The sequence below is a fragment of the Peromyscus leucopus genome, chromosome 14 (genome assembly GCF_004664715.2).
Source record: "Peromyscus leucopus breed LL Stock chromosome 14, UCI_PerLeu_2.1, whole genome shotgun sequence".
Lineage (NCBI taxonomy): Eukaryota > Metazoa > Chordata > Mammalia > Rodentia > Cricetidae > Peromyscus > Peromyscus leucopus.
The window spans coordinates 37,655,611-37,679,767 of NC_051075.1; the positions used below are offsets into that span (position 1 = coordinate 37,655,611).

The 24,157-nt window shown below is 47.4% G+C and overlaps 1 protein-coding gene across 1 annotated transcript in view; it reads right to left on the minus strand.

Annotated features, from left to right (window-relative positions):
- Window positions 1–24,157, minus strand: part of Nin (ninein) — a 105,850-nt gene that overhangs the window by 56,059 nt on the left and 25,634 nt on the right. The window contains 1 exon segment of the mRNA XM_028858613.2: window positions 15,748–15,917. Coding sequence (XP_028714446.1) covers window positions 15,748–15,917 — 170 coding nt within the window.

A 24,157-nucleotide genomic window follows, 5' to 3' on the forward strand; every position in this document is an offset into this window, starting at 1 on the left:
ATGGAGGAAAGAGACGATGCATGAATTAGAGAGCAAGGAGGTACGGTATAATGGGGAGGCTTGGGGCGAGAAAAGGGAAGGGAGAAATGTAATTATATTATAATCTCCGAAAGTACATATGCTAATAAAGACACAGGGACCAGCAAAAGAGGAAGTAAGATGTGATGGTTCCTGAGTAAGATACATCAGACTCGGAAGATGAGGGTGGATTTCCTAAAAAGCAGCAAGGGCTAAACTGAGCCCTGAGGGTCATCTGGACCACAGAGAGCAAAGTGAACAGGAGGAACTGTTAATATTTGCTGAAGTAAGAACGAGTCTGGTGTGCTTGCCTCTGAGAGCAGATCAGATGCAGTCCACACAGCTGGACCGGAAAGCTAGTAGTGAATGACACTGAGCAGGATGGAATTTACCTGAACTAGACCACCTATAGCCTCCTTATCGTGCTAAGGCTCGAGTGAGCCTCCTCCAAGGTCAGAGCATGTGGATTTGGTACTGGTAACCACCTGCTCATCCCAAGCCAGGAACAAATCCAGCCCCTGCTCCACCAGCCAAGTTCTGTGTCAGTCTTCCCTGGACCAGTTATAACATGTAGTTCCTCAGTGCAAATGGTCTCGAGTAAGCTCCCTGTTGCTGGCATCCCATAGGAAGGTCATACAACAGTGAGGGAAATCCTGCTGAGAAAAGAGGCCTTATCTTTTCAGAACCAGGTTGCTATCTTAGCAAACAACTGTAATCCACAGATGTGCTGGCTCATACCTATAAATACTAGCACTCAGGAGGCAGAAGTAAAGGTCCTGGGAGGGGCTGGAGAGATGGCTCAGGTTAAGAGCACTGGCTGCTCTTCCAGAGGTCCTGAGTTCGAGTCCCAGCAACCACATGGTGGCTCACAACCATCTGTAATGAGACCTGGTGCCCTCTTCTGGCTGGCAGGCATACACTTGGGCAGGATACTGTATGCATAATAAATAAATAAATAAATAAATAAATAAATAAATAAATAAATAAATCAATCTTAAAAAAAAAAAAGGCCCTGGGAGTTTTGCATAAGCCTGGGCTTTATAAGCGCCACAGGGAAACTGGACTATTTGGAAAGAGAGTGAGGAAGGCAAATAAGAACAAAGCATAATGAATGACGTATATGAATGAAACCTGTTTCTTTGTACACTAGTCAAAAAATAAATTAAACAATTAAAAGGGGAAGAAAACTAGATTCGATTTTGTGCATAACGTTGCCGTTTATACCAAATGACCAATCTGTTCTCTGGGGTGGTGGAACTGCATGGTGCTAGTTGATTCCTAAGACTTCTGAAATAAACACAGCAGGAAGATGGGCCTGATTAACTCCTGTCTGCAGAGCCTGGATTCCTCACGGCAGATGGTGCGTCGCGCAAAAATGCTTACATCAAACATTGCCTTTCAGTAGTTGGAGTTGACGTGACTTAAACGTTCTTTCAGGCAACTGCTCCAACAGGTCTACTCCATTCTCCACACTCACTCAACATCTTAGTTACCTGATGGAATCAACTGAAGGATAGAAGGGTTTGTCTCAACTTACAGTTCCAGGGGACACAGTCAGTCATGGAAGGAAGTGTATGACACAGGAGACAGCACAGGGGACGCACCGTGTCCCCCATCAGGAAGCAGAGCGCAATGGAGGCTTCTGTTCATGCCACGTCCTTCCTTTCCGTCCAGTCTGGGCCCCCAGCTCACAGAATGGCACTACCCAGAGTTAATGTGGATCTCCCCACTGTAACTAACCTAATCTAGATAATCCCTGTCTCTGAGGGATTCTAGAGCCCATCAAGTTGACAATATTGACTATTACACTCATGGTAGTTATCGCCTCTGTACTGAGGGACAAGTGTCTACTAAGATTCACAGCTCCTAATTTCACAGGGACTCTAAAGATGCCATGGCCTCAGCTAAACTGAAACCTCAAAGTGAAATCCCCAAACAGAATATTTTTGCTGAACTGAAGACTGCCAAAGGCCATGTCTCAAGATGGCTGAGTTATCTGCAGCCCGTTCAGATCACAACTAAAAGTGACTAATGGACGAGGAATCGCCGGGATGAACTGTTGGGGCCCAGGTGATTTCTCCTTGTTTTCTTTTGGTTATAATTTCATCAGCTCATTTGCCTACACTTCTAGATAAAGATGGAGCTCTAAGCTTGTAGATGTGTGCGGCCTGGAAGCAGGGAGGGAGCAGCCGTCAACAGTCCTCCATGGATTTCCTGTTATTGTTTCTGATCAGAATTAGACTGTTACTATATATAAAACTTCAAATCAATAGAGGCCCACTAATAAAAAGCATCCTACCTGCCACCAGATTGAGTCAAATGCCACCCTACTTTGGCACCTGAAATTATGCAAATTCATTATTCAACATCTGAGTACCCTAAAATCAAACCCATTAAATCCACCTAGAACATATGAAATGGAGTCTATGACCTCTGAACCATTCATTGGTCCAAATGAAACTATTAAACTACAAGTTGTTCATGACTCTTTAAAAGTAGTAGAAAAAAATGTTTTCACTGAGCTCAAACCACTAAGAGCTTCTGCAGGAATACAGCAACTCGGAACAAAAGCAAAACAGCAACACCCAACGTCAAAAAGTCTTTGGCAACAATCCCTAAGGTGATGGGGGGGGTATGTCTCACATTTGCTCATGGATTTCCCCACGCGTGTTAAAACAGTGAGGGAAGCATCTCAAGAACAAAGACGCTCCCACATAGTTTCCAATGTCTCACACATCTATAGTCAGGGTAGGTGTGTCCATGTGTCCATTACCATCCAGGATAGACCCTGCCTGCTCACTTCTTTCTCCATTTCTCACCCATAACCATTGGAAGGCCCAGCATGGAAGTGACTATGTGGAATATTCCTTTACACTCTGTGAATATATGTTGCTGTGATTGGTTTAATAAAGAAGCTGACTGGTCAATAGTTGAACAGGATAAGGTTAGGTGGGAGAGCCAAACTGAGACTGTTGGGAGGAAGAAAGGTGGAGTCAGGAGTCACAGCAGATGCAGAGAGAAGCAAGATGGGCATGCCATACTGAGAAAAGGTACCAAGCCACATGGCAAAGCATAAAAAAGAAATATGGATTAATTTAAATATAAGAGTTAGCTAGTAACAAGCCTGAGCTATTGGCCAAGCATTTACAATTAATATTAAGTTTCTGATTGATTATTTGGGAGTGGTTGCTGGCACAAGAAAACTCTGCCTATACTATTGAACATATTTGGAGCTAGACTGCCTTGTATTGAATCCCAACTTACTTATGGGGTTAATTTATGTAAGTTGCTTGACCTATTTGGCCTTAGTTTATCTACCTGTAAAATGGGAATAAAGTAGTGTGAATTTACTGAGGGAAGGGCCAAGTGCTTAGCACTGTGTCTGGCACATAAGCACTCTAAAATCTTGTTATTTTTGTGAGGACACCTGTGTATGCAATACATATTAAATTGGTATCTGTGGAATTCTTTTCACCTCTATATTCAAAATGGAATCATTCATTTGGGTATGCCTCTGGAAGTATCTGTGCATTTTTTTTTAAAGGGATTTTTAAAAAATTATATGTTCGTGTGTGTGTGTGTGTTGGATAGACACATGTGATATCAGAAGAAGGTGTCAGATCTCCTGGAGTTAGAGTTATAGACGGTGGTGAGCAGCCTGACATGGATGCTGGGAAATGAACTGACAGCGGGGTAGGGGGTGGGGGTGGGGGGTAGTCTCTGCAAGAACAGTCCTCTAAGCACTGAGTGCCAGCAGAGATGCACAGGATACAGATGACAACTCACCTCAGCATCATCTCACAACGGGATGGTTCCCTCAACACCACACAAGGTCACAGGAACTAAAACCGGGCTCGTGATTGCCATCACTGAACCATTATTAGTGAATTATCTAAGTATTTAATCGATACTCCCACTCCCACCAAGACTATAGTCTGAAGCAGGCTTGTTCATGTGTGACTGGCAGCAATGTTCACAGATACTATTACTTTCATAATTAAAACGGCCTTATGTATCAGAATAAAAATATTCACACTCTTCAGACCGATAATTTCATTTGTTATCTACAGGAAATTAAAAAAAAAAAAAACAGAAAGAAAAAGCCACGTGCACAAATATGTCTTTCAAGGTACTTTTCTGACAATAAAGTATTTAAAACAACTTAAATAATCAACAATGGGGCATAAATTATAATGACACAACATAATGTGGTCAATAAAAGCAATTAAAACCCATGTAGGAACATGGGAAAATATTTTAGAAAACGTTAAACGAAAGAGCATAACAAAAATGCGATCTGTACTATGATTATTGCTAGCAGCAAATATTTATATTACCAGACAAAGACTGGAAGGAAATAGATAATGAAAACAAGACATGTTTTAGTGGAGGGACTATAGGGGAAAATCCCTGACTTCCTCCACTGTTAGAAATGGTCTGCACAGCTAGCTCCCCCTGTGCCCGTCACTGCCCTTGAGTCCTCCATAACCGCAGCGACTCAGGGCTGTCTCCCTTGAGGAACTCACCTCCTCCAACAGCCTGTGGTGGCTGTGGGCTTGGAGGGAAGCCAGGGTGGCTCGGGCAGGCCAACGCTACCAATGCCTCCTGAGCTCAGCAGAGCATGGGACCCGCTGTGGGGACAGCAACCATCCCAGAGTGCAGGCCCTGAGATAGCCCAACACTGGCCGTGCCATGGGCACGGCATGTCAGATTACCTCCACAAGACCGGTGTTGAGACCTTCAGCATTCTGTCATGGAGGAGGGAGGGGATCACAAGGCTTCACCCCTCCCTGAGACTTTGCAGGCAGTTAATGGGTGCTGGAGATGGGAAAGACATTTTCTTTAGTGGCAGAGCTAGCCACTGGTCAGTGCCCATGTTCCCATAAATAACTCCTTCTATAAGCAACCTGAATTAAACACAGAGAACCACCAAAAAAGTAGAAGAGGGGCTGGTGAGGAAGAGAATATAATCAATACACTTTGTATACATGTATGCAAATGTCCGAATGAAACCCACTATTACGTACAGTATGTGTTAGTAGAGAATGAATGGGCAGCCCAGCCCAGCCACGGCTTTTAAACCCCAGGCATCACTTAGCAGGGATGGTTTCTCGTAATCTGAAGATGAAGGGCGGGCAGGGTAAGGATAACAAGTAGACCTGAACTCTGGGTGACAGTCTCCCCAGCATTCTCCCATGGTCTTTGGTACGAAGCTCTGAAGGTGCGAGGGGGAGGGGGTCATCCTGGGGGAGGCAGCAAATTCACCCTAACGGCTCCATCTCATTCCAAGATCACCTCTGCCAGAGACCGGAGCTCTGTATCTCCCTAATCTAAAGGGTATGTTCCTTTAGGAGGGAGGGTAGCACATGAAAGCTGAATGTTTGTTATTAAATTGCAATTTGAGGGGGAGGGGTGGATAAGGGAAGATTCAATTCATTCACACCTCATTTATTTTCATTCTTAGTGCCTGGAGCCAGTGAGTCCAATTAAAAAGCTGGGGCGGGGGGGGGGGGCAGTTTAGAAGGTTGGGGGATTAGATCATTCAGCTACCGAAACAGCACCAATAAAAGGAGGCATCACTGTGGAACAGGGTCCTTTATTTGCTGATGGTCACCCCAGCGAAGTGAGAGCTGGCAGGTGGCCTCTAGACACAGGTCCATCCCGAGCACTGGAAAGGATAATCAGGAAGGTCCCTGAGAGCAGGAGCAGGGAGGCACCAAGGCTGGTGGAATGCTATCAGGGTGCTGAATTCACCAGAAAATTCACTTTGCCATTCATCCCTGGGAAGCCACAGGGGTCCTCTGAGTGGGTGGGTGCATTAAAACCCTGGACAAAGGGGCGGGTGTCAGAGCATGTAAACACGGGGTGAGGGGGCGGGTGTCAGAACATGTAAACACGGGGTGAGGGGACGGGTGTCAGAACATGTAAACACGGGGTGAGGGGGCGGGTGTCAGAACATGTAAACACGGGGTGAGGGGACGGGTGTCAGAACATGTAAACACGGGGTGAGGGACGGGTGTCAGAGCATGTAAACACGGGGTGAGGGGCGGGTGTCAGAGCATGTAGACACGGGGTGAGGGGGCGGGTGTCAGAACATGTAAACACGGGGTGAGGGGGCGGGTGTCAGAACATGTAAACACGGGTGAGGGGGCGGGTGTCAGAGCATGTAGACACGGGTGAGGGGGCGGGTGTCAGAGCATGTAAACACGGGATGAGGGGGCGGGTGTCAGAACATGTAAACACGGGGTGAGGGGGCGGGTGTCAGAGCATGTAGACACGGGTGAGGGGGCGGGTGTCAGAGCATATAAACATCATTCCATGCACCTTGGATACTCAGGACTTGGGAAGCAAAGCCATGCAGCGGACAAGAGGGGCTGGGCAGAGACTGGGTTCTCTGTCACCCCCGTCACTGCTCAGGAACTTATTTCACCTTCAAAGCTGGGATGGTACTCAGCCCTGTGAGTGGGACACGGAGGTGTGAGTGTGCCTTAGAGATGGCTGGACCGCCGGGGTTCATTGCCCTTTAGCAGTGTGGGTACTTCGGTCAAATCACTTAACCTCTTCATGCCTCAGTTTCCCCATGCGTAAGAGCATAGCAACTCTTCCCTGTGAGGGAAGCCATGCCTCATACTGGAAAGCCCTGGACAGTGCCAAGGACTAAGCGCTGGCTTGCGAGGTCCTACTATTAACGGAATGGAGTAAGTAGCTAGTGGTTCTTCTACTTGCTGCTTGGATGCTCAACAGGAAGACAGAAAAAAACAGCAGACAGTCCAACGTCAGCTTTAGGAATAAAGAGAAGAGATTAGCAACTACAGTTCTAACAGGTAAAACGGCTTGACTCATTCAGTCCACACTGTATACACCTAACAAAATATCCTCGGATATAAAACATCTGCGTGACCATAAAGAAAACAATTGTTGTCAGTTATGCCTTAAGAAGACCGGGGATGAGGAGCTACAGGTTTGGCCTGGTAATTGTGATGGAGCAATCAACCGGAAGTCAACTTGGGAAGAGACCCTCCCCCTGGGACCTTCCTGTCCACAGAGGCCCCTGGATTGGTACGGCTGACAGGCGCTACCTTGCGATTCCTTATTTACAGAGAAGATGCAGGAGATGGGGTGAGAGGTTGCCTGGCCCCCAAATGGCTGCTACGGAAAGTGGACCTCACCCTCCTCAGTTAGACAAAGGATGCCCTTGCACCCATCCCAAGGGTCACACATTTTAATGTCACACTGGCCATTGTGGCCAGCTGGATTGCTTTACCGATGGCTGAGGTACCCTGCACACATCAGCCACCCAGGCCGCACCAATTTCAGGAATGCTTTCTTCGGAGGGACATCTGCTTTGGGGGACTACCGAGCAGATGGCCGGGGTCTCTTGGATCCCCGGTTTCTAGGCCCAAAGTGGGGCCAGCATCTGCAGCCTTCGGACTGCATGCCCCCTGCCCACAATAGGCCAGCCACGGCCCGCACTAGCCATCTGCTTCAGCTAAGACCTTTGCACCCTACAGAATGTATGGCTAATTAAAATGATTATGGGCATACACGGTGCTATTCTTCTGAGACAGAGGTTGCCGAGCTGATCTCTGCAGCCTGGGAGACTGAAGCACATTAATTTTGAAAAGGGAATGCCTTGTAAGCCCAGCGGAAGAGCAATACAATTTCCTAGGCTGACAAAGCTCCGCAGAAGGCTGAGATCAAGTGTCTCTTTTAAAGGGAGAATACGTCTAGCAAAGCATGGGGTGTCTCTGAAGAGAACCAGAAATGTTTAGGGAGCATGCACATGATTGAAAGCACAGTAGCTATGGTGTGTTTGGTTAGTCTTAAATGTTGGGAAAGCTGCACTCTGAGCTGGATATTGGAAGCTGAATGTGCTGGGGTGGGGGGTGTCTGGCTTTTGTTTCTTTCTGTAGGGACGCACTTCTTGGGACGGGGGCTCATTTCCCATTCTGCCATCGTTGAAGGCTAAGGCAGTGCAGAACCTAACAGCCCAGCTTCCAGGCTCTCTGTTTTGAACTCAGGGAGGAGCTGCTGGACTGGAATGCAAATTGGTGCCTTCATCTCAGAAGGCAATTAAACGCTGCAAAAGCTGGGGATAACGGGAATTAATGCATGGTTTTTAAATGCACACACATCCACGTGAGTCCTAGCGCACTGCCAAAAAGCCTTCAAGTGCTGCCAATGCAAAGAAAAGAGTGTAGAAAGCCTCTTCCCTCAGCAAGGCTGGGGGTGAGTGGATTTTAAGTCCTGAAAAAGTCTCCCCATCTCTTTTGGAGGCTCTGAGGATCGACCCTAAGTTTAGACAAACACTACCACTAAGACAGGGTCTCATTGAGTAGAACAGGCCGTTTTCACACTTCTACTCATTATAGTTGCTGAATAGGTAGCAAGCAAAACTTTTGCCTGTGGAAGATACTTAATGGTTTGGATGGGAGTGGTTACTATTGAGTATCGATCCTTGTTAGTTTGATCTTGGTTTGCTGTCTGTCTTACGTTTCCAGTTTAAAAAACAGAGTATCAGAGATGACTGATCTGGAAGGTGGTGGATCAGAAATGGACTTGAAGAGACAGACACCCTCTCGATGTAATTGAGGAAGACCGACCAGGGCACCAAGGTCTGCAAGGCTTGTAAGAACAAATGTTGTCTTGCTAGCTTTGAAGAGGTTTCTGAAGTCTTAGGTCACAGTCAAGGGATCTACCATCCCATATGGGAATAGCCATGTGACCTAATAGGACTGAAGAAACCTAAAGGGGAAGGCTGGAATGTCATTAACAAAACCGTCTGTCCTGAGGACGTCATCCGTTAGTCGGGAATGAACAGCATCAATGAGCAGACTGTTTGCTTTGTCAAAGAAGGACAAAGGACATAATGGGGATAATGAAAAAATAATGTGTGTGTTTCCACCATGAAAGATCTGAGTAGAACTTCTCTCAGCTACTAAAAAATGTGTGTGTCCCACAATTAAACACCGATCCGGACAATGGAAATAACTCAGTTTTGCCACCACGTTATGCATATATGGAGATGAACATAAGAGAAAGAGAGTCAACTTCAGACTTTCCGAGGCAGTTCACATTGATGTAGACAGCAAAATCAGTTTTTTGTTTTAGGGATTTTGGGGTGTAGTTAACCAAGTACCACCACCTTCGCCTCTCACAGACCCAACCCAAAGCCTGGCCTCCCCTGCACATCCTCGGGACAATGTGGCTGTCGGATTTAACTTTTCTCTCAGGTTCTCACTTCACTGCAGCGTGTGAGCCAATGGTTTTGACTTACATTATTATTGTCTGCAGCTGAAGAAATAATTGTTCAAAACCCCTTGTTGTTGATAAAGATCTTACTAGACCCAATTCATTCCCTGAAGGGGAAAACAGTTAACAAGGTGTTCCCTGTTTTTCAACTGGGGCAGAAAGCAAAGTGTCCCTGGCCCAGTTGTATTAATTACACAATCTTTCCTACCGAGCCTGAAGAATGGAGAATAGAATTGAAATGTGTGTGTGTGTGTGTTTTCTTTCCCCTGCTAGCTACCTATGAGGAAACATGGGCTCAAAGCCCAAGGTTCTCTCAGCAGCTATTTGTTAAAGGGGATAAAAATGTACTCTTAAAAGCCTAAAATCTCACTTCTGTTTCCTAACGAAGTAAAGCACAGCGTCATCTCGTTAGTCGCACCTTAGGCAGGGACCAAGAATGTGCCCTTTTGTTGGCCGGGATTCACTCAGAGTAGAATGTCCTCTTGAATTGACTTGGGTGAAAATGATCCCATAAAAAAGAAAAATCACCACTTTCCTTTCAATCCCGGCCGAGATGAGAGGTCAGACTCCCAAGGGATCCATCGCCAGATAAACACACTAAATCAGAGGCCAGGCACATCACGGCCACTGGTGGGCTCTACCTGCCCTGTGAATTAGCACGTGCTCGGTCTTGCTTTCCAAGTGAAATTTCTGAAGGACCATATTCAGTGCTGCGGACATCACAGAAGTCTTTCCCTACACAATGGCGTTATTGCCTTGTAAAGGACACTTGGTAGGAAAGACATGCTTAACAGCTGGGTTAGATATTTTTGCTTTCAGAAGGAAAGGATCAAATTGGCTGATAAAAGCTCAGGGGATGGGGAAGGGCTAGAAATGATGAATATGTTTACAATTCATGTTGGGCTTGAACACAGAGAACAGAAACAAAAGCCAAGCGTGACCCAAACTGCCTCACAGCAAAGTTTATTTTCTTTCTTCCTTCCTCCCTTCCTTTTTCTTTCTTTTTTTAAAATTTCATTTCACATGCATTGGTGTTCTGTCTGTGTGAGGGTGTCAGATCCCCTGGAACTGGAGTTACAGACAGCAGAGAGATGCCATGTGGGTGCTGGGAATTGAACCTGGGTCCTCTGGAAGAGCAGCCAGTTCTTTTACCCACTGAGCCGTCTCTCCAGCCCCAACAAAGTTTATTTTCATACGTTCTGTGCAAGGGGAGGCACAGCAGCTGTGGCCTGTGACCATGTGGGCCCTCACCCGCGGCTCACAACGAGGGTGTGCTGTGAGCAGCGCCTACCTGAGAGGCAAGTTGCTGGTGCCTAATGAAGCTTGAAGCTTCACACGGGGCTTACATTAAATATCAATTTAGGGGCTTCAGAGCAGTCTCTATAACAGCCTTGCTAACACTTATCTACATTTGTGGACATTTCCATGAGTATGAGGAAAGGTGGAAAGGTAGACTGCAGAGCGCACTGCTGAGGAGTACCAATAGTCTGGGTTATGCTTGTGGGAGAAGCCCTCAAACGATGATAGAATAAAAGACAGCGTGAACTACCCCACCCCACCCCCAGCCCAGAAATGACAGCCTTAGTGTGGAAGCGTCAGCCTGCAGCAGCCTGCCCTTGGACTGAATAACCCCAGAGGGCAGAGAGGACCTCTTACTTGACTTTTTCAGATGCAGCTTGCTCATGTGTCCTGAGAGGGTGAGTTCCTAGTGGGAAACGAGCCACCTGGGGACAGCTTTGGTAGGTGAGTGGGACACTTTCATCCCACCACCCACGCCTCCGCAGGACCTCAGTAAAATCACGATTTGACTCAACCTGGAGCTAAAATCAGTTTCCCATTGGGGAGTACAGCCAGACTCTTTTCTGCTCAACTCCTGATAACAGGTTTCTGATCTTTTTATTATCTTCATGGAGAAACTCTAAAGCCACTTTTTTTTTGAGGGAGGGGGGCGGGGAACAGACCCATTGAGGACGGGAGAAGTGGCAGACCTATAAAGCCAGCTAAGCATCCCGTCTTGCAAACCTAAGTCTGTCTCCAGTTTCCCACCTGACATTCACACCAGGGGAGGCCCAGCCCCAGCCCAGGCCCTCCCCTTCTGTATTGCCTGATACCCCTATGATGACGTATGATCCTGAAGACTAGATTCTCAACATCTCCAAAGACATGAAACATCAGGTTCTTAGGTGACAAGAAAAGAGAGAGAACAGTCAAGTGACTCTGACAGATTCGGACTCCCTTGTCAATCAAGGAGACTTTCCTCCTCACACTCCCCGGCTGAGAGACTCCCCAAACAAGAAACACCTTCACCTCTTCAGCCCCTTGGAGTCATGAGCAGCTTCTGCAGAAAGGATGACGATTCTAGAACAAGCCTCTTGGACAGGTAGCTTTCAACTGCTGAGGCTAAAGCAGAGACGACCAGCAAGCAGGGACACTATGTGGACACGAGAGTGGCATGCTCATAAAATTATACCACAGGACTGTTGGCCCCAGTGAAGGCAGCCAGTAAGAGTAAGACCTTAGCCAGGGTCGCTGTTGTGGAATGTTACTTTAACTATGTAAAGATGTGTTACATTTCTGTATGCTGCATTTGTTTAACTATGTAAAGATGCGTTACATTTGTTTATGTTGTGGAATGTTACTTTAACTATGGAAAGGTGTGTTACATTTCTGTATGCTGCATTTGTTTAACTATGTAAAGATGCGTTACATTTGTTTATGTTGTGGAATGTTACTTTAACTATGTAAAGATGTGTTACATTTCTGTATGCTGCATTTGTTTAACTATGTAAAGATGTGTTACATTTGTTTATGTTGTGGAATTTTACTTTAACTATGGAAAGGTGTGCTACATTTGTTGTTGTTGTTACATTTGTTTAACTATGTAAAGATGTGTTGCTGTTTCACCTTGCCTGCCTAAGGCACCTGATTGGTCTAATAAAGAGAGAGCTGAATGGCCAATAGGTAGATAGTAGAAGAATAGGAAGGGCTGGCTGGCAGAGAGGATAAGTAGGGAGATGAATCTAGGCTTGACAGAGAACAAGAGGAGAGAATGAGGGAGAAAGAGAGGGAGATGCCCAGGGGCCAGATGGCCAGACCGCCATCAATCAGTGAGACTCAGAATAGGACAGACAGAAGGAAAGAAAGGTAAAAAGCTCCAAGGCAAAATGTAGATGAAGAGAAACAGGTTCATTTAAGTTATAAGAGCTAGCAAGAAACATGCCTAAGTTAAGGCTGAGCATTCATAACTAATAATAAGTTTCCGTGTCATGATTTGGGAGCTGTTTGGTGGACCAAAAGAAAGCCTGCTACAGGTCTCAGCAGCACAAAGCTGGGGTTTGCCCTTTGAACCCCAATAGGAATATCCAAACCTTGAAGAGATAAATTCATTTGAAAAAAAAAAAAAAAAGACAGGGTAGGGGGCTGAGCGGAAGATCAGTTGCTTAGCATGACCAAGGCTTTGGGTTTGATCTACAGTAAAGGGAGGGGAAAAAAATGGCAGGGCCAACTCAAACTATTTTTAGGCAAGAGGCAGTTGTGGCAAAATTTCAACAGGCAAGGCAAGACAGTGTCATCCGGTACCCCTGTACATGCTTTGGAGTGGGATACAGCAGACTGTGACAGTCAGCAGAGTCTCTGCTGGGAGCAGAGATCAGAGACAGGTCTCTTTCCAGGCCTCTGCCTACAGCTCTTTTAGAGGGGGGTGAGCAGGGCATATTCTGACCGTAGCATTAAAGGCCCTAACTGAGGCTTCCGGAGGATTTGCAGGAAGCTGTAGCACACCGGGGTGAGGTGATCTCTCCATGACATCCTCTGCAAACAGCAAGGGTTCTCCTGCCTCAGGCTTCAACTCGTGTTTACTTACATATGAAACCAAAGGCTCACTTTTTAAAACAGCCACCCCAATAGAGTAAGTTACCCAATGAGTTGGTAACTGAGCTAACAAAGATGCAAGAAATAAACTGCCAGAGACAGCTGAGCTGCTCAGAGGCTTTCTGGGTATCCCTGGAGAGTAAGTAGAAACTATTGTGTGAAAAATAAATAATGATTGGGTTTCTTAGGACCATGTAATGATATCTTGACACCAGTTCAAAAGATAAGATATTAGACTTAAAAGGGGTCTCCAAATAATTAAGCTTACCTCCTAAGGCGTCGGGACTCTTTTTTCAAGATGTATATCTCAATTAAATTTCATATCGCCCAGACTCACAATGAAGCAGATTTTACACAGTAAGAGGACACCCTCTCCAACAGCAAGGAGAACACAGTGTTACGAATATCCAACTGCACAGCGTGTGCAGATTCTCGTCCTCTTAAAACCTGTCTATGCAAAATGCTCGTGCATGTGAGCATGCGTGTTTTCCTAAGCAAGGGTCCCTGTCTGAATGCTTCAAGGGGATGGAAAAAGGAAGGGACTACTGAACTGAGTGTTTGAGATGGCCAGCGGGTCTGCCCTAGGCCGACCTGCCTGGGGCACCAGCAGGTCCTAAGCCAGGCTCTCCTTCTCCGCATTGTTAGTGGCCACATAGCCACCCACACTGGTCTTACTCCATTTCTGTAAGCTTCTTGTCTCTGCTCTAGCTGTTTTTCTTTTCTTTTTCCTTATGTTTCTGCCACTAAATCTTCACTTCTAGGGTGTGGATAGGCATCCTTTGATTCATCTATCTATCTATCTATCTATCTATCTATCTATCTATCTACCTACCTATTTATGAGGGGCAAAGGTATTTAGCAGACTGTATGTGCCCCTTGTACTTTTCAGTGTTTATTGCCTGTTTCGTTTCTTCCCCACACCTGGGCTTGTCCTAGTCACCTTTAGGCTCGTAGGTGTTTTAGGATGTTGAGGACAGGCGTTTGAATGCTGAGGACATCCTTGGGAACAAGTCTCCTATAGATTTTAGTAACATAGATGCTAAAACCCCATGAATACACAGACACATGCACACACACGCCCAGTCAGCCTGCAGCCTGCAGAACCTTCCAGAAAGTGGAGGTGCTTTGTCTCTTTTCCAGCTCACATTCGTGTCTGGAATATTTACAGCTCCAATCTGAGCTGAGATTTGCAAGAAATATTTAAAGCTTGCTCAGCAAGGCATTCTTGATCATGTTCTATAAATGGGATGCTGGCAAATGAGCCATAAAGAAAGACTAAAGAAAATGTTACTGCTTCTCCCTCACTGGCAGATTACAGTGGTGTGCAGAATGAAAAGAGGGGCCCCGAGGAGACAGGGGAGCCAGCGTGTGAGCCAAGCTGCACCTGGGTGTGACAGGCCCAGGGAAGGGGGGAAACGCCAGCACATGCCAAGCCCTGGGAAAGCGCCCCCAGCCCGCGCTTTGAAGCAAGAACCAAGTACTTGAGCTCGTCTATCACATCCCAAAAGATAAGATGCAGGCTCTTTTAAAACATCAAAACATGGGGCCGGAGAGCTGGCCCTGCAGTTAAGAGGACTGGCTGCTCTTGTAGAGGACGCAGGTTCAAGTCCCAGCACCCACACGACACCTCACAACCATCTGTAAATCCAGTTCTGGAGTATTTGATGCCTTCTTCTGACCTCTCCAGGCAACAGGCATGTACAAGGTGCACATACATAGAAGCAGGCAAAATAGTCATACACATAAAATCATCTTTCTTAAAAAGTTGAAGAAAAATTGCAACTCCATTCTTCTATCATGGAAACTGCTTCACTGTTTGAGGGTGAACACAGTGAAAAGTTTAGTTAGATATATATTTTTTAGTTTGTGTACATGTATGTATGTGAGGTGTATGTATGGGTGGTCTATGCGCACATGTGTGTGCGCATGGATGTTTGTACCCGTGCCTCTGGTGAAGTCAGAAGGAGATGTTGGGTGTCCTGTCTTAGCATTTTCTCTTACTCCCTCGGGACAGGGTCATTGTCTCAACTTGGCATGAGGCTGACCACTACAGTCTTATTGTCTTCTTTCTCCAACTTCCTTCCTATCCTCCTACCACGCCCACCATGGAGCCTCCTGCCTCGACCCCACTCCCAAGTCAGTGGCGTGCGTGTGATCACACCCAGCTTTTTACACGGGTTCTGGGGATTTGAACTCAGGTCCTCAAGCTTATGCAGCAAGTGTTCTTACCCGCCGTGCTATCTCCCCAGCCCTTGGTTAGCTTTTTAAATCACTGGGGGAAAAAGGGGGTGGGGTGGGGCGCCAAGTGGGGGAAAATACAATTCCAAGGAAAGCCAGAATAATAGACAATATAAAAATAACTGAAACGAACAAGACACAGACATATCAACGTTCCCAAGACTGGGACGTGAGTGAAAACACTCAAACTGGAAGATTAGCATCTGTGTTAGAGAGGCACCAGAGGGAAGATCAGCTCGGCGGCGCCATATCCGAGCAGAGCCTACTGCATGCACCGTGAACGCCTGACTTCCGTCTCGGGCTACAGAGCGCTCACGCCCATGCTCGACGACCGTGCCCGAGTCCTGTGACTGCGACTCAGGTCCTTACCTCGCTGCAGTCGCCAGCTGGGATGTGTGACGGCTTTGCTTCCTCATCCAGTGGCTCGAGCACCGTCACCTCTGCGAACTCTTCCACGGACTCTTGAAACTCGGGTAGAGATCGTCGTCCGTAACGCTTCCCACCTCTGACATACTTGGGCTGAGCCTCTAGTGAGCAGTCTGGACAGGGAGACAAGGGTTAAGGCCACGTTACACGAGAAGCAGCCCCAAGATGACACTCGTGGGACACAGCCTCTTGTATGAGCACCGGAATAAACCCTTTGGGCCGGCTCTGGTGGCCGCGGGTACGTGTGAGTCCTCGGGTTGGATGCAGAGCAGTTTCTGCTTCTGATGGTCCGGAGTACCTGCATCTGTTGTATCTGCAAGTTTCAGAAGCAATGATGGTAGAAAGGAAATTGGTTCAAGAGCGCAGACTAAGATCAGGAGGGCTGGGGATGTAGCTCTAGTGGTAGAGCGCCCGCCTAGACATCACAAGGTCCGGGATTCGATCCCCAGCACCCTGTGAACTGGATATGATTGTGTGCACTCGGGGAAGTAGAGGCTGGAAGTCCCGAAGCTCAGTCATTCTCAGTCACACTCGGTGACTTCAGGGTCAGCTGGGGCTATAGGGAACTCCCTATCCAAAAAGGGGGTACAGGAATTGATGACACTTGGTTTTCTGTTTATTAAGCTGGCGGCTTTAAGTGTGGGAAGGCAAAAGAAAGTAGAGGAAGAGAAAAAAATACCTAACCAAGAGACACCTGGTGGTAAGTCCTGGACCTTGTCCGGTTCTGAACAGTTAGTGCCCACACCAATCAGTATGAGTCCCTCCCCCCTTACCTCAGGGACCCCTTTGTTAACTGTTCTACGTTCTGATCTACCAGATAAGCAAAACAACACAAAAAACGGAACTGACACTGAGAATTCTAATCAATTACCGGCAGCTCCTCACTTCCGTGAAACCTGGCATCAAGGTTTCATTACAAAATTGTAAAATTAAAAGCTGTGAAATAAAATAGGAAGTGGAAAGCCACATGAAGAAAAATGGTATAGCCGGGTGGTGATGGTACATGCATTTAATCCCAGCACTTGGGAGGCAGAGGCAGGGGGATCTCTGTGAGTTCGAGGCCAGCCTGGGCTACAGAGTGGGATCCAGGACAGCTGGGGCTGTGACAGAGAAACCCTGTCTTGAAATACAAACAACAAACACACACAAAAAGAAAAGAAAAATGGTGTCCTGCCTCCTTTTGTTTTCAGTGTCAGTGGCGTATAAATAAAAAGGGGTGTGCCCAGGGTAGAGTCATCTCCTAACGCTGGTGTTCTGGAGCGACACTTTTTTTTTTTTTTTTTTGGTTTTTCGAGTCAGGGTTTCTCTGTGTAGCTTTGCGCCTTTCCTGGAACTCACTTGGTAGCCCAGGCTGGCCTCGAACTCACAGAGATCCGCCTGGCTCTGCCTCCCAAGTGCTGGGATTAAAGGCGTGCGCCACCACCGCCCGGCTCTGGAGAGACACTTCTTAAAGTTCAACATTTAACTCTTTCACCACCGCTAACCCACCCGCCAAGCACCATGTCTACAACCAACACCCCTACTGCTGCTGCAGCCAAGGTCTCCTCCACAGCCACCTCCACCAGCAGGCCCCTCCCTCCCCTCCACCAGCAGGCCCCTCCCTCCCCTCCACCAGCAGGCCCCTCCCTCCCCTCCACCAGCAGGCCCCTCCACCAGCAGGCCCCTCCACCAGCAGGCCCTTCAAGCTCTATTCTGAAGGCTTTAAAGCAATAAAGATAAAGACTTCACTCTGCTCAAATGCCATCCTCAAGAGTGGTAAGCACTTAGCACGGTAGGAGGGAATAAAATATTCTATTAAAATACAAAAGACTAGCCATGATTTGCTCTCTGTGGTCCGACTGTCTTGTCCCTAAAGACACACTGACCCTCTGGAGGACACACTCTGGGTCCTGTTTGAACACGGCAGTCTAAGAACGCTTCATAACCCAGAGTGGTTTAAATGAGGTGTGCACATGTACACCTCAACAGGGCAAGCATGGGTGATCGGATAGATATGAGCTGAAAGAATAAAACTCTTCTTTTTACTCTCAGTGGAAGCATGGTTGGGTTGGTGGACTCTTACTTCAGCATCCCTGGGAAGGCAGATGATGCTGTTTACCTGTCTACCTTCCCCCGTGCCCTTCCTTGAGCAAAAACTCAGATTCTGTGATGCTCACAGATGCAGCCAGCAGCATTCCGAAATGCTCAGGAAAGCTAAGAGTGAAGTATTTATGATAGCTATACAATTTCCAGCGATATTAACATACAGCTCTTTATATCCCAGCCAAGTCATTTATTAGATGGAGCAATTCCCTTACAGGAGGTGTTCAAGCACACAAAATTTGTACTGAAAACGGCATGCATACTTGAAGCAGGTACCTTTCATCAGAAGTGAGCGTGTCAGCCCGTGCTTATTCAGGAGCGGCTCGGACACTCGAGCTACTTGCTGGCAGCTGACACCCCCGGGTGCTGGTCAGACAGGAAGCAGAAGCATCCTTAATTTATTAGATGTCCTTACATTTTAGTGGCAGACAACAGGATACGCCATGAGGGACTATGAGGGCTTAGAAAGGACGAAAAGGAAAACATAACCCAGGACCTTTCCAAATGTGAGAATGAGGTGGAGCTGGGGCTAGAACAGGCAAAGGAGTTCTTACTGTGTGCTGCACCGCTCCTAAAATTAAAAATGGGAAGGGGAAGCAGCAGTCTCTGCAGACTCCACTGGCGATGGCATTCCTAAGCTCACCTGCGGGCCAAGTGACCCCCTGACTACGTACTATTAACGCTCTGGTCTGTGACGGCAGAGAGCGTTGCTGGAACCCAAGCAGCTCTCCTCCTAAACAAAAGGGTGACCAGTTGTGAACTGCTGGGAAATGCCGTTGATGGGGGGGTTATTTAGTTAATTTCAAGAACTGTAAAACCTCTTAAATTATATTTTATTATAATAACCAACTGCAAGCAAATTTTAAGTTAGTATCTTCTATAGACTCTATGTGTATGTGTATACATATATACACATATATAATCAGCCCATGTGTGTGTGTGTTTCCAGTCCCTAAAATCTTACTAGAATGACAATGTTTGCACGTACATAAGAAAGGTGGATTACTAAGAATTCTTGTCAGTTTCCTAAACTATCCATGTGACCAATAAAAATTAGGCCCAGCACAGCAGTTAGAAATTGTTACCCCTGAGAACCACGTGCTCACACATCCCTGTTCTACTGAGCCCATCAGCATCATTGTCTATGAGGGGAGGAGAGACCCTGTGAGTAAGAAGGTCCAGGGAGAACCTGGTTGAAGGTTCATGGTTGACAGCCTTGGCTGTGGTGAGTACTTGAGAATTCTGAGTCTCTCCAGTGATGCCAACTGGGCTTCCAAGTTAACAGGCGGTCATTGTGGGACTTTAAGATAACCTCAGACACTCAAGTTGAAAAACACAGTGTCTGCCCTTAGCACGTCTAATGGAAGAAACGGCCACCTGGGGAGAAGTTGATTTACTTTGGGAGTACACCCACAAGTGACAGTTTCCCAGGGTTTCATTCTGGAACAATTTTACTGACACCAGATAACATGGGGTTCGTTGGTTTATGGAGAAACGAAACTGTTTATACCTCAGGGCTTCCTTCAGCATATAGGCCAGAGCACCAAGGAGAGATGTGAAAGGAGGCATGAAGGACTGGCCTGTCTCTGGAGATAAGCTCCTTCAAAGGGTATTCACAAGTCACTCGATCTTCTTTCCCATTTCTACTATTTGGCATCAAGCATAAAAATGAAATGGGGGAGGGGGGATGGGCTGGGGGAAATGGCTCAGTTGGCAAGAGCCAGCAGCACAAGTGTGAGGACCCGGGCTTGGATCGTCAGCACCCACAAAGCCGGACCTACAACCCCAGCTCTAGGTAGGGAGGCAGAAGAGGGTCCCGCAGCTTTGCGGCAGCCAGCCTAGCTTTTCAGAGCTACACCCCTCTGAAGGAACTGCGCCAGGTTCAGTGAGAGACCCTGTCTCAAAAAACCAGGTGGGGCCGGGCGGTGGTGGCGCACCCCTTTAGTCCCAGCACTTGGGAGGCAGAGGCAGGTGGATCTCTGTGAGTTTGAGGCCAGCTTGGTCTACAGAGCGAGTTCCAGGGCAGCCAGGGCTACCCAGAGAAACCCTGTCTTGAAAAACCAAACCAAAGTTGGGGGGGGTGTGAATAATAAGGTAGGGAGTGACAGAGTAACAACCTCTGGCCTCCACGTGCACACACCTGTGAACATGCACACACCACACACTAAGTAAAGAAATCACAGAATGAGACAATAAAATAAGAGCAGACATCAGAAAAGCAAACAGCCGGGGGCCTGCTGAGGGGTCTCCTCCAGCCTAGAAAAGCTCAGGCAAAGGACACGGCTTGGAGGCGGTCCTACCTGGCCTACTTTAGATGTCTGTTTTACTCCACAAAGCAAGCACCCGGTCAGAAGTAGAGGACTAAAGAGAAACCGGGATTCCAGCCTCTAAAGATGCTAGAGTAAGGTGGGGAAACTCACAGGCTCTACAAAGCAGGGAGGGAAAAAAAAAAGATGTCAAGCCGGGCGGTGGCGGCACACGCCTTTAATCCCAGCACGCGGGAGGCCGAGGCAGGCGGATCTCTGTGATCTGGTCTACAGAGTGAGTTCCAGGACAGGCGCAAAGCTACACAGAGAAACCCTGTCTCCAAAAACAACAACAACAAAAAACAAAACAAAAAAACAAACAAAAAACAACAACAACAACAAAAAAGATGTAAAGTAGGGAATTCAAAAGGTAAAGAAAAAAATAAATCGCTTTCTTTCCCTCTTAGCAGGCCAACAAGGCGCATAGGCTTTGTCTTTATTCTATAGCTCCTCTGTCCCAAGAAGAGACGCTTCAGAGATGTGACAGGTGCATGGCTGACATGTGACCAGAAGGCCCAGCACTTACAGTAAAACTAAAACTGAAGTACAGTGCCGCAGACCATGGTACCCCAGTGGATGCGCCAGGCTCAGGAAGAGAACAAGGCGGACTCCTCAGCACCGCCCAGCAGCATGAGGAGCAGCCCTGTGTCTGGCTCACTCTCTCGCCCTCCTAAAACTGGACTGCTACCTCCCGTGTGCGGCTGGAACACCCATCCCAAACCCACTGGTCAAAAGCCAAGAGCACTGAACCCCTGCAGGAAGCTTGGATGGTTACCCAGGAGCCTAATGGAGACTTCATGCAAAACTCTCTGGACACAGACACAAGCTCAGGACCTAAGTGGCACCCAAGCACAACAGAGAACTTAAACGGTTTCAGAGATGCCCTCGAGTGAGGCAGAGTCCTCCCCCTCATATTTACTGGACATCTAAGGATTATCTCTTGACCACTGAGGGATATGATGAACTTTATTTTTAAATTATGTTTTAAATTAAACTTTTCTGAATAGCCTTAGACTATTCCCAAAGATGAAGAAGAAAACCCGGCCATTATAAGTCCAACATTCTTCTTCTGGAATGGCTCCCAAAGACCCTTACTTCCTGTCTCCCTTCCTGACCCTTTAGTGAGCCAAGGACAGCATCGCCTGGAGACACCAGGAACGTTGGCACCTCGGTCCCCAATGATGCCTCTCTCGGGGAGTTTCTCTATCAGGTGTGTCTGCTCAGTGGGCCTTTTCCCAGCCCTCTCTGGATGCAGGGACAGGATTTTAGAATCGGTCTCCACAGCCCCCTTTCCAAGACTCCAGAGGAAAGGGTGGGGTGCTAGTGGAGACCCTTCACATGCATTTTTGTTCGGCTCACAGGATTCTTGAACTCAGCTTGAAAATCAGAAAGGATAAAAGATGAACTGCATGTGAATCTTACGACAAACAGCCCCAGTAAGCTTTCTTGGGAAAAGGCAGCATGTGAGGTCCAGTGGTCCAGCTGTGCAGCCTATGAGGATATGTGGTCCAGCTGTGCAGCCCCTCACTGCACGGTCTGACCTGCATCACACCACTGCCATCCTGCCCTCTCCCAGGGTTAGAAGGCTTTGAGAGGTGTAGGACCACAGCTAAGTCTAAATACGGGCAAGGCAAAGGGCTAGACTCCAAGAGCAACCAAGCTAAGCAAGCTAGAGTGCAAAGACAGACAGACGGGAGGGGGGGGGAGGATCAGGTGGAGAAGGAAGGTGGAGGAAGACTATGGCAGCATAGAGGGACATGGAGATGGAAGAGGAGCGAATGAATTAGATGGAAGAGAAGAGGGGACCAAGGAAAAGAGGAGGAGGGTTGACTGGGCCAGGACAGTGGGCGGGGGAGGGTGTGCAGGGGTGTGGCTCAGAAATGAGGAAGAGAAGAAAGGACAGGAGACGATGAGCAGCACGGAAAGACTTCATCAGAAGCCTCGTGATGATGTCTTTTGCTTTCCAGAAAAGACATCATCAGCTAGGCGGCCTGGCCATCCCACACGCCCTTTCCACGTTAGCTGCTTTCAGGTCTCGGAACACTGGCACCTCATTCCCCACCGACTCCTCTCTCTTGGAGTCTCGCTGCACTGGTCTCGCTCAGACCTTCCCTGGAGGCAGTGACAGGATTCTAGGACCAGTGTCTACCTCGGTCCTTATCCAGCTGGGAGACGCTCCTTGCAGGAGGACGGAGGTTCTAGCCAGCTCTGCTGGATCTAGAAGGCTCTGAGGGGAAAGCATGCTGAAGACAGTGGAGGAGTGTGGCGTGGGATGCCCCCGGCTGACTGGGCTAGCTCTGTGGTCTATCTCGGACTTAGGGCAGTCAAGGACCAGGGGACAGGAAAAGATCTGTACCAACAACAACTACTCGGCTTCCCAGGCTTTGCCATGAGGACTGACCGCATGACCTATGAGCAGGCTCTGCATCTGCGGACACTTTGCAGAAGAAAGCAGCCACGTCTCCCTGACTGAAGCTTCCCAGTTGTTCAAGGCTCAGCTCAAAGAATGTCTCTTAAGGGACTTCCTGGCACAACTTTTCATGGTGCCTTTTCTCCTGTGCTACTGTGTATCTCATACTGACTGCAGCTTCCAATTTAACAACAACCAGTCACATTTTCCCAAAAGCATCTTTGTATGTTAGAATTCCCTATCTGGGCCAGGCGGTGGTGGCGCACGCCTTTAATCCCAGTACGCAGGAGGCAGAGCCAGGTGGATCTCTGCGAGTTCGAGGCCAGTCTGGGCTACAGAGCAAGATTCAGGACAGGCACCAAAACTATACAGAGAAACCCTGTCTTGAAAAACAAACAACAACAACAAAAACAAATAAACAACAACAAAAAACAAAGAATTCCCTATCTGTCTAGACTGTAACACTTCTGGGGCATTTATGGTTTATGGGAAGGACATGGGCATCAGAACCAAATGGACCTGGGGTAAGATACCCCACCAGGATCTTGGGGGTTAGGAGTCCTTAACTTCATGAAGGTTTCATTTCCTCATTCATTAAGGGAGGGAAAACATGAGTGTCTGTGGAGCAAGGTCATGGTCCTGTCTAGCAGCCCTTCCACCCAGGCTGCTGTGGAGGTGCTGGCAGCCAAAGGCATCCGCGTAGGTGCCCAGACCAGCAGTGGGGACCTGAAGGAGCAGTCAGGAGGAATGTCCCAACCTCCCAATCACAGCACATGTCCTCAGCCTTGTTTTTTTCTAACACGTCACGTTAGTGATAAATGTACAAAAAGACAGTTCATCTCAGAAACCAGAGCCGCCCTGATCTTGATCGTGCCCTGATTTTCTCTTCCCTGTTAGCTGCTTTTCCCTTCATGGACAAGCTGTTGTGAGAGCAATAAACAACTCTCTAAGACTTCATGTCTCGTGTGGAAGCCTCTTCCACACTCACTACAATTGAAATAAAAGACACCAGTATCAAGTACATTATTTCATCATCAAGATTCTCAGCATCCTATTTACTAACTTTAAGTAGCATGAGTATTTGTCCGACATTGCATGGATTTTTAAAAGATTGTCTTTTATCCTTAGTAAAATTATCTGAACAATAAGCAACCCTCTATGGCATTTTAATAACTGCTTAGCCCCTGATTATACACATAAGCCACAATTTGCCTACTGACATGCTGCCAACGTTCTTTTACTCTACACACACACACACACACACACACACACACACACACACACACACACACACACACACTATTCAAAGTGAGTATCCTTCTATACACATTGTTGTACACATTCACGATTATATGTGTCATAAAATCTGAGAGAGGCATGCATTGGTTAGCCAAGAGCATCATTACAGCTCACAGCAAAGGTTCTATCGTTTTACCTGACCCCTAGTAGGCACGAGTGTTTCCAGTTTCACAACCTGCAAACACCTTTTTTGTTTAAGTTGGGATCTCACTGTTGAGATAGCCCAGGTTGACCTTGAACCTGTGATCCTCCTACC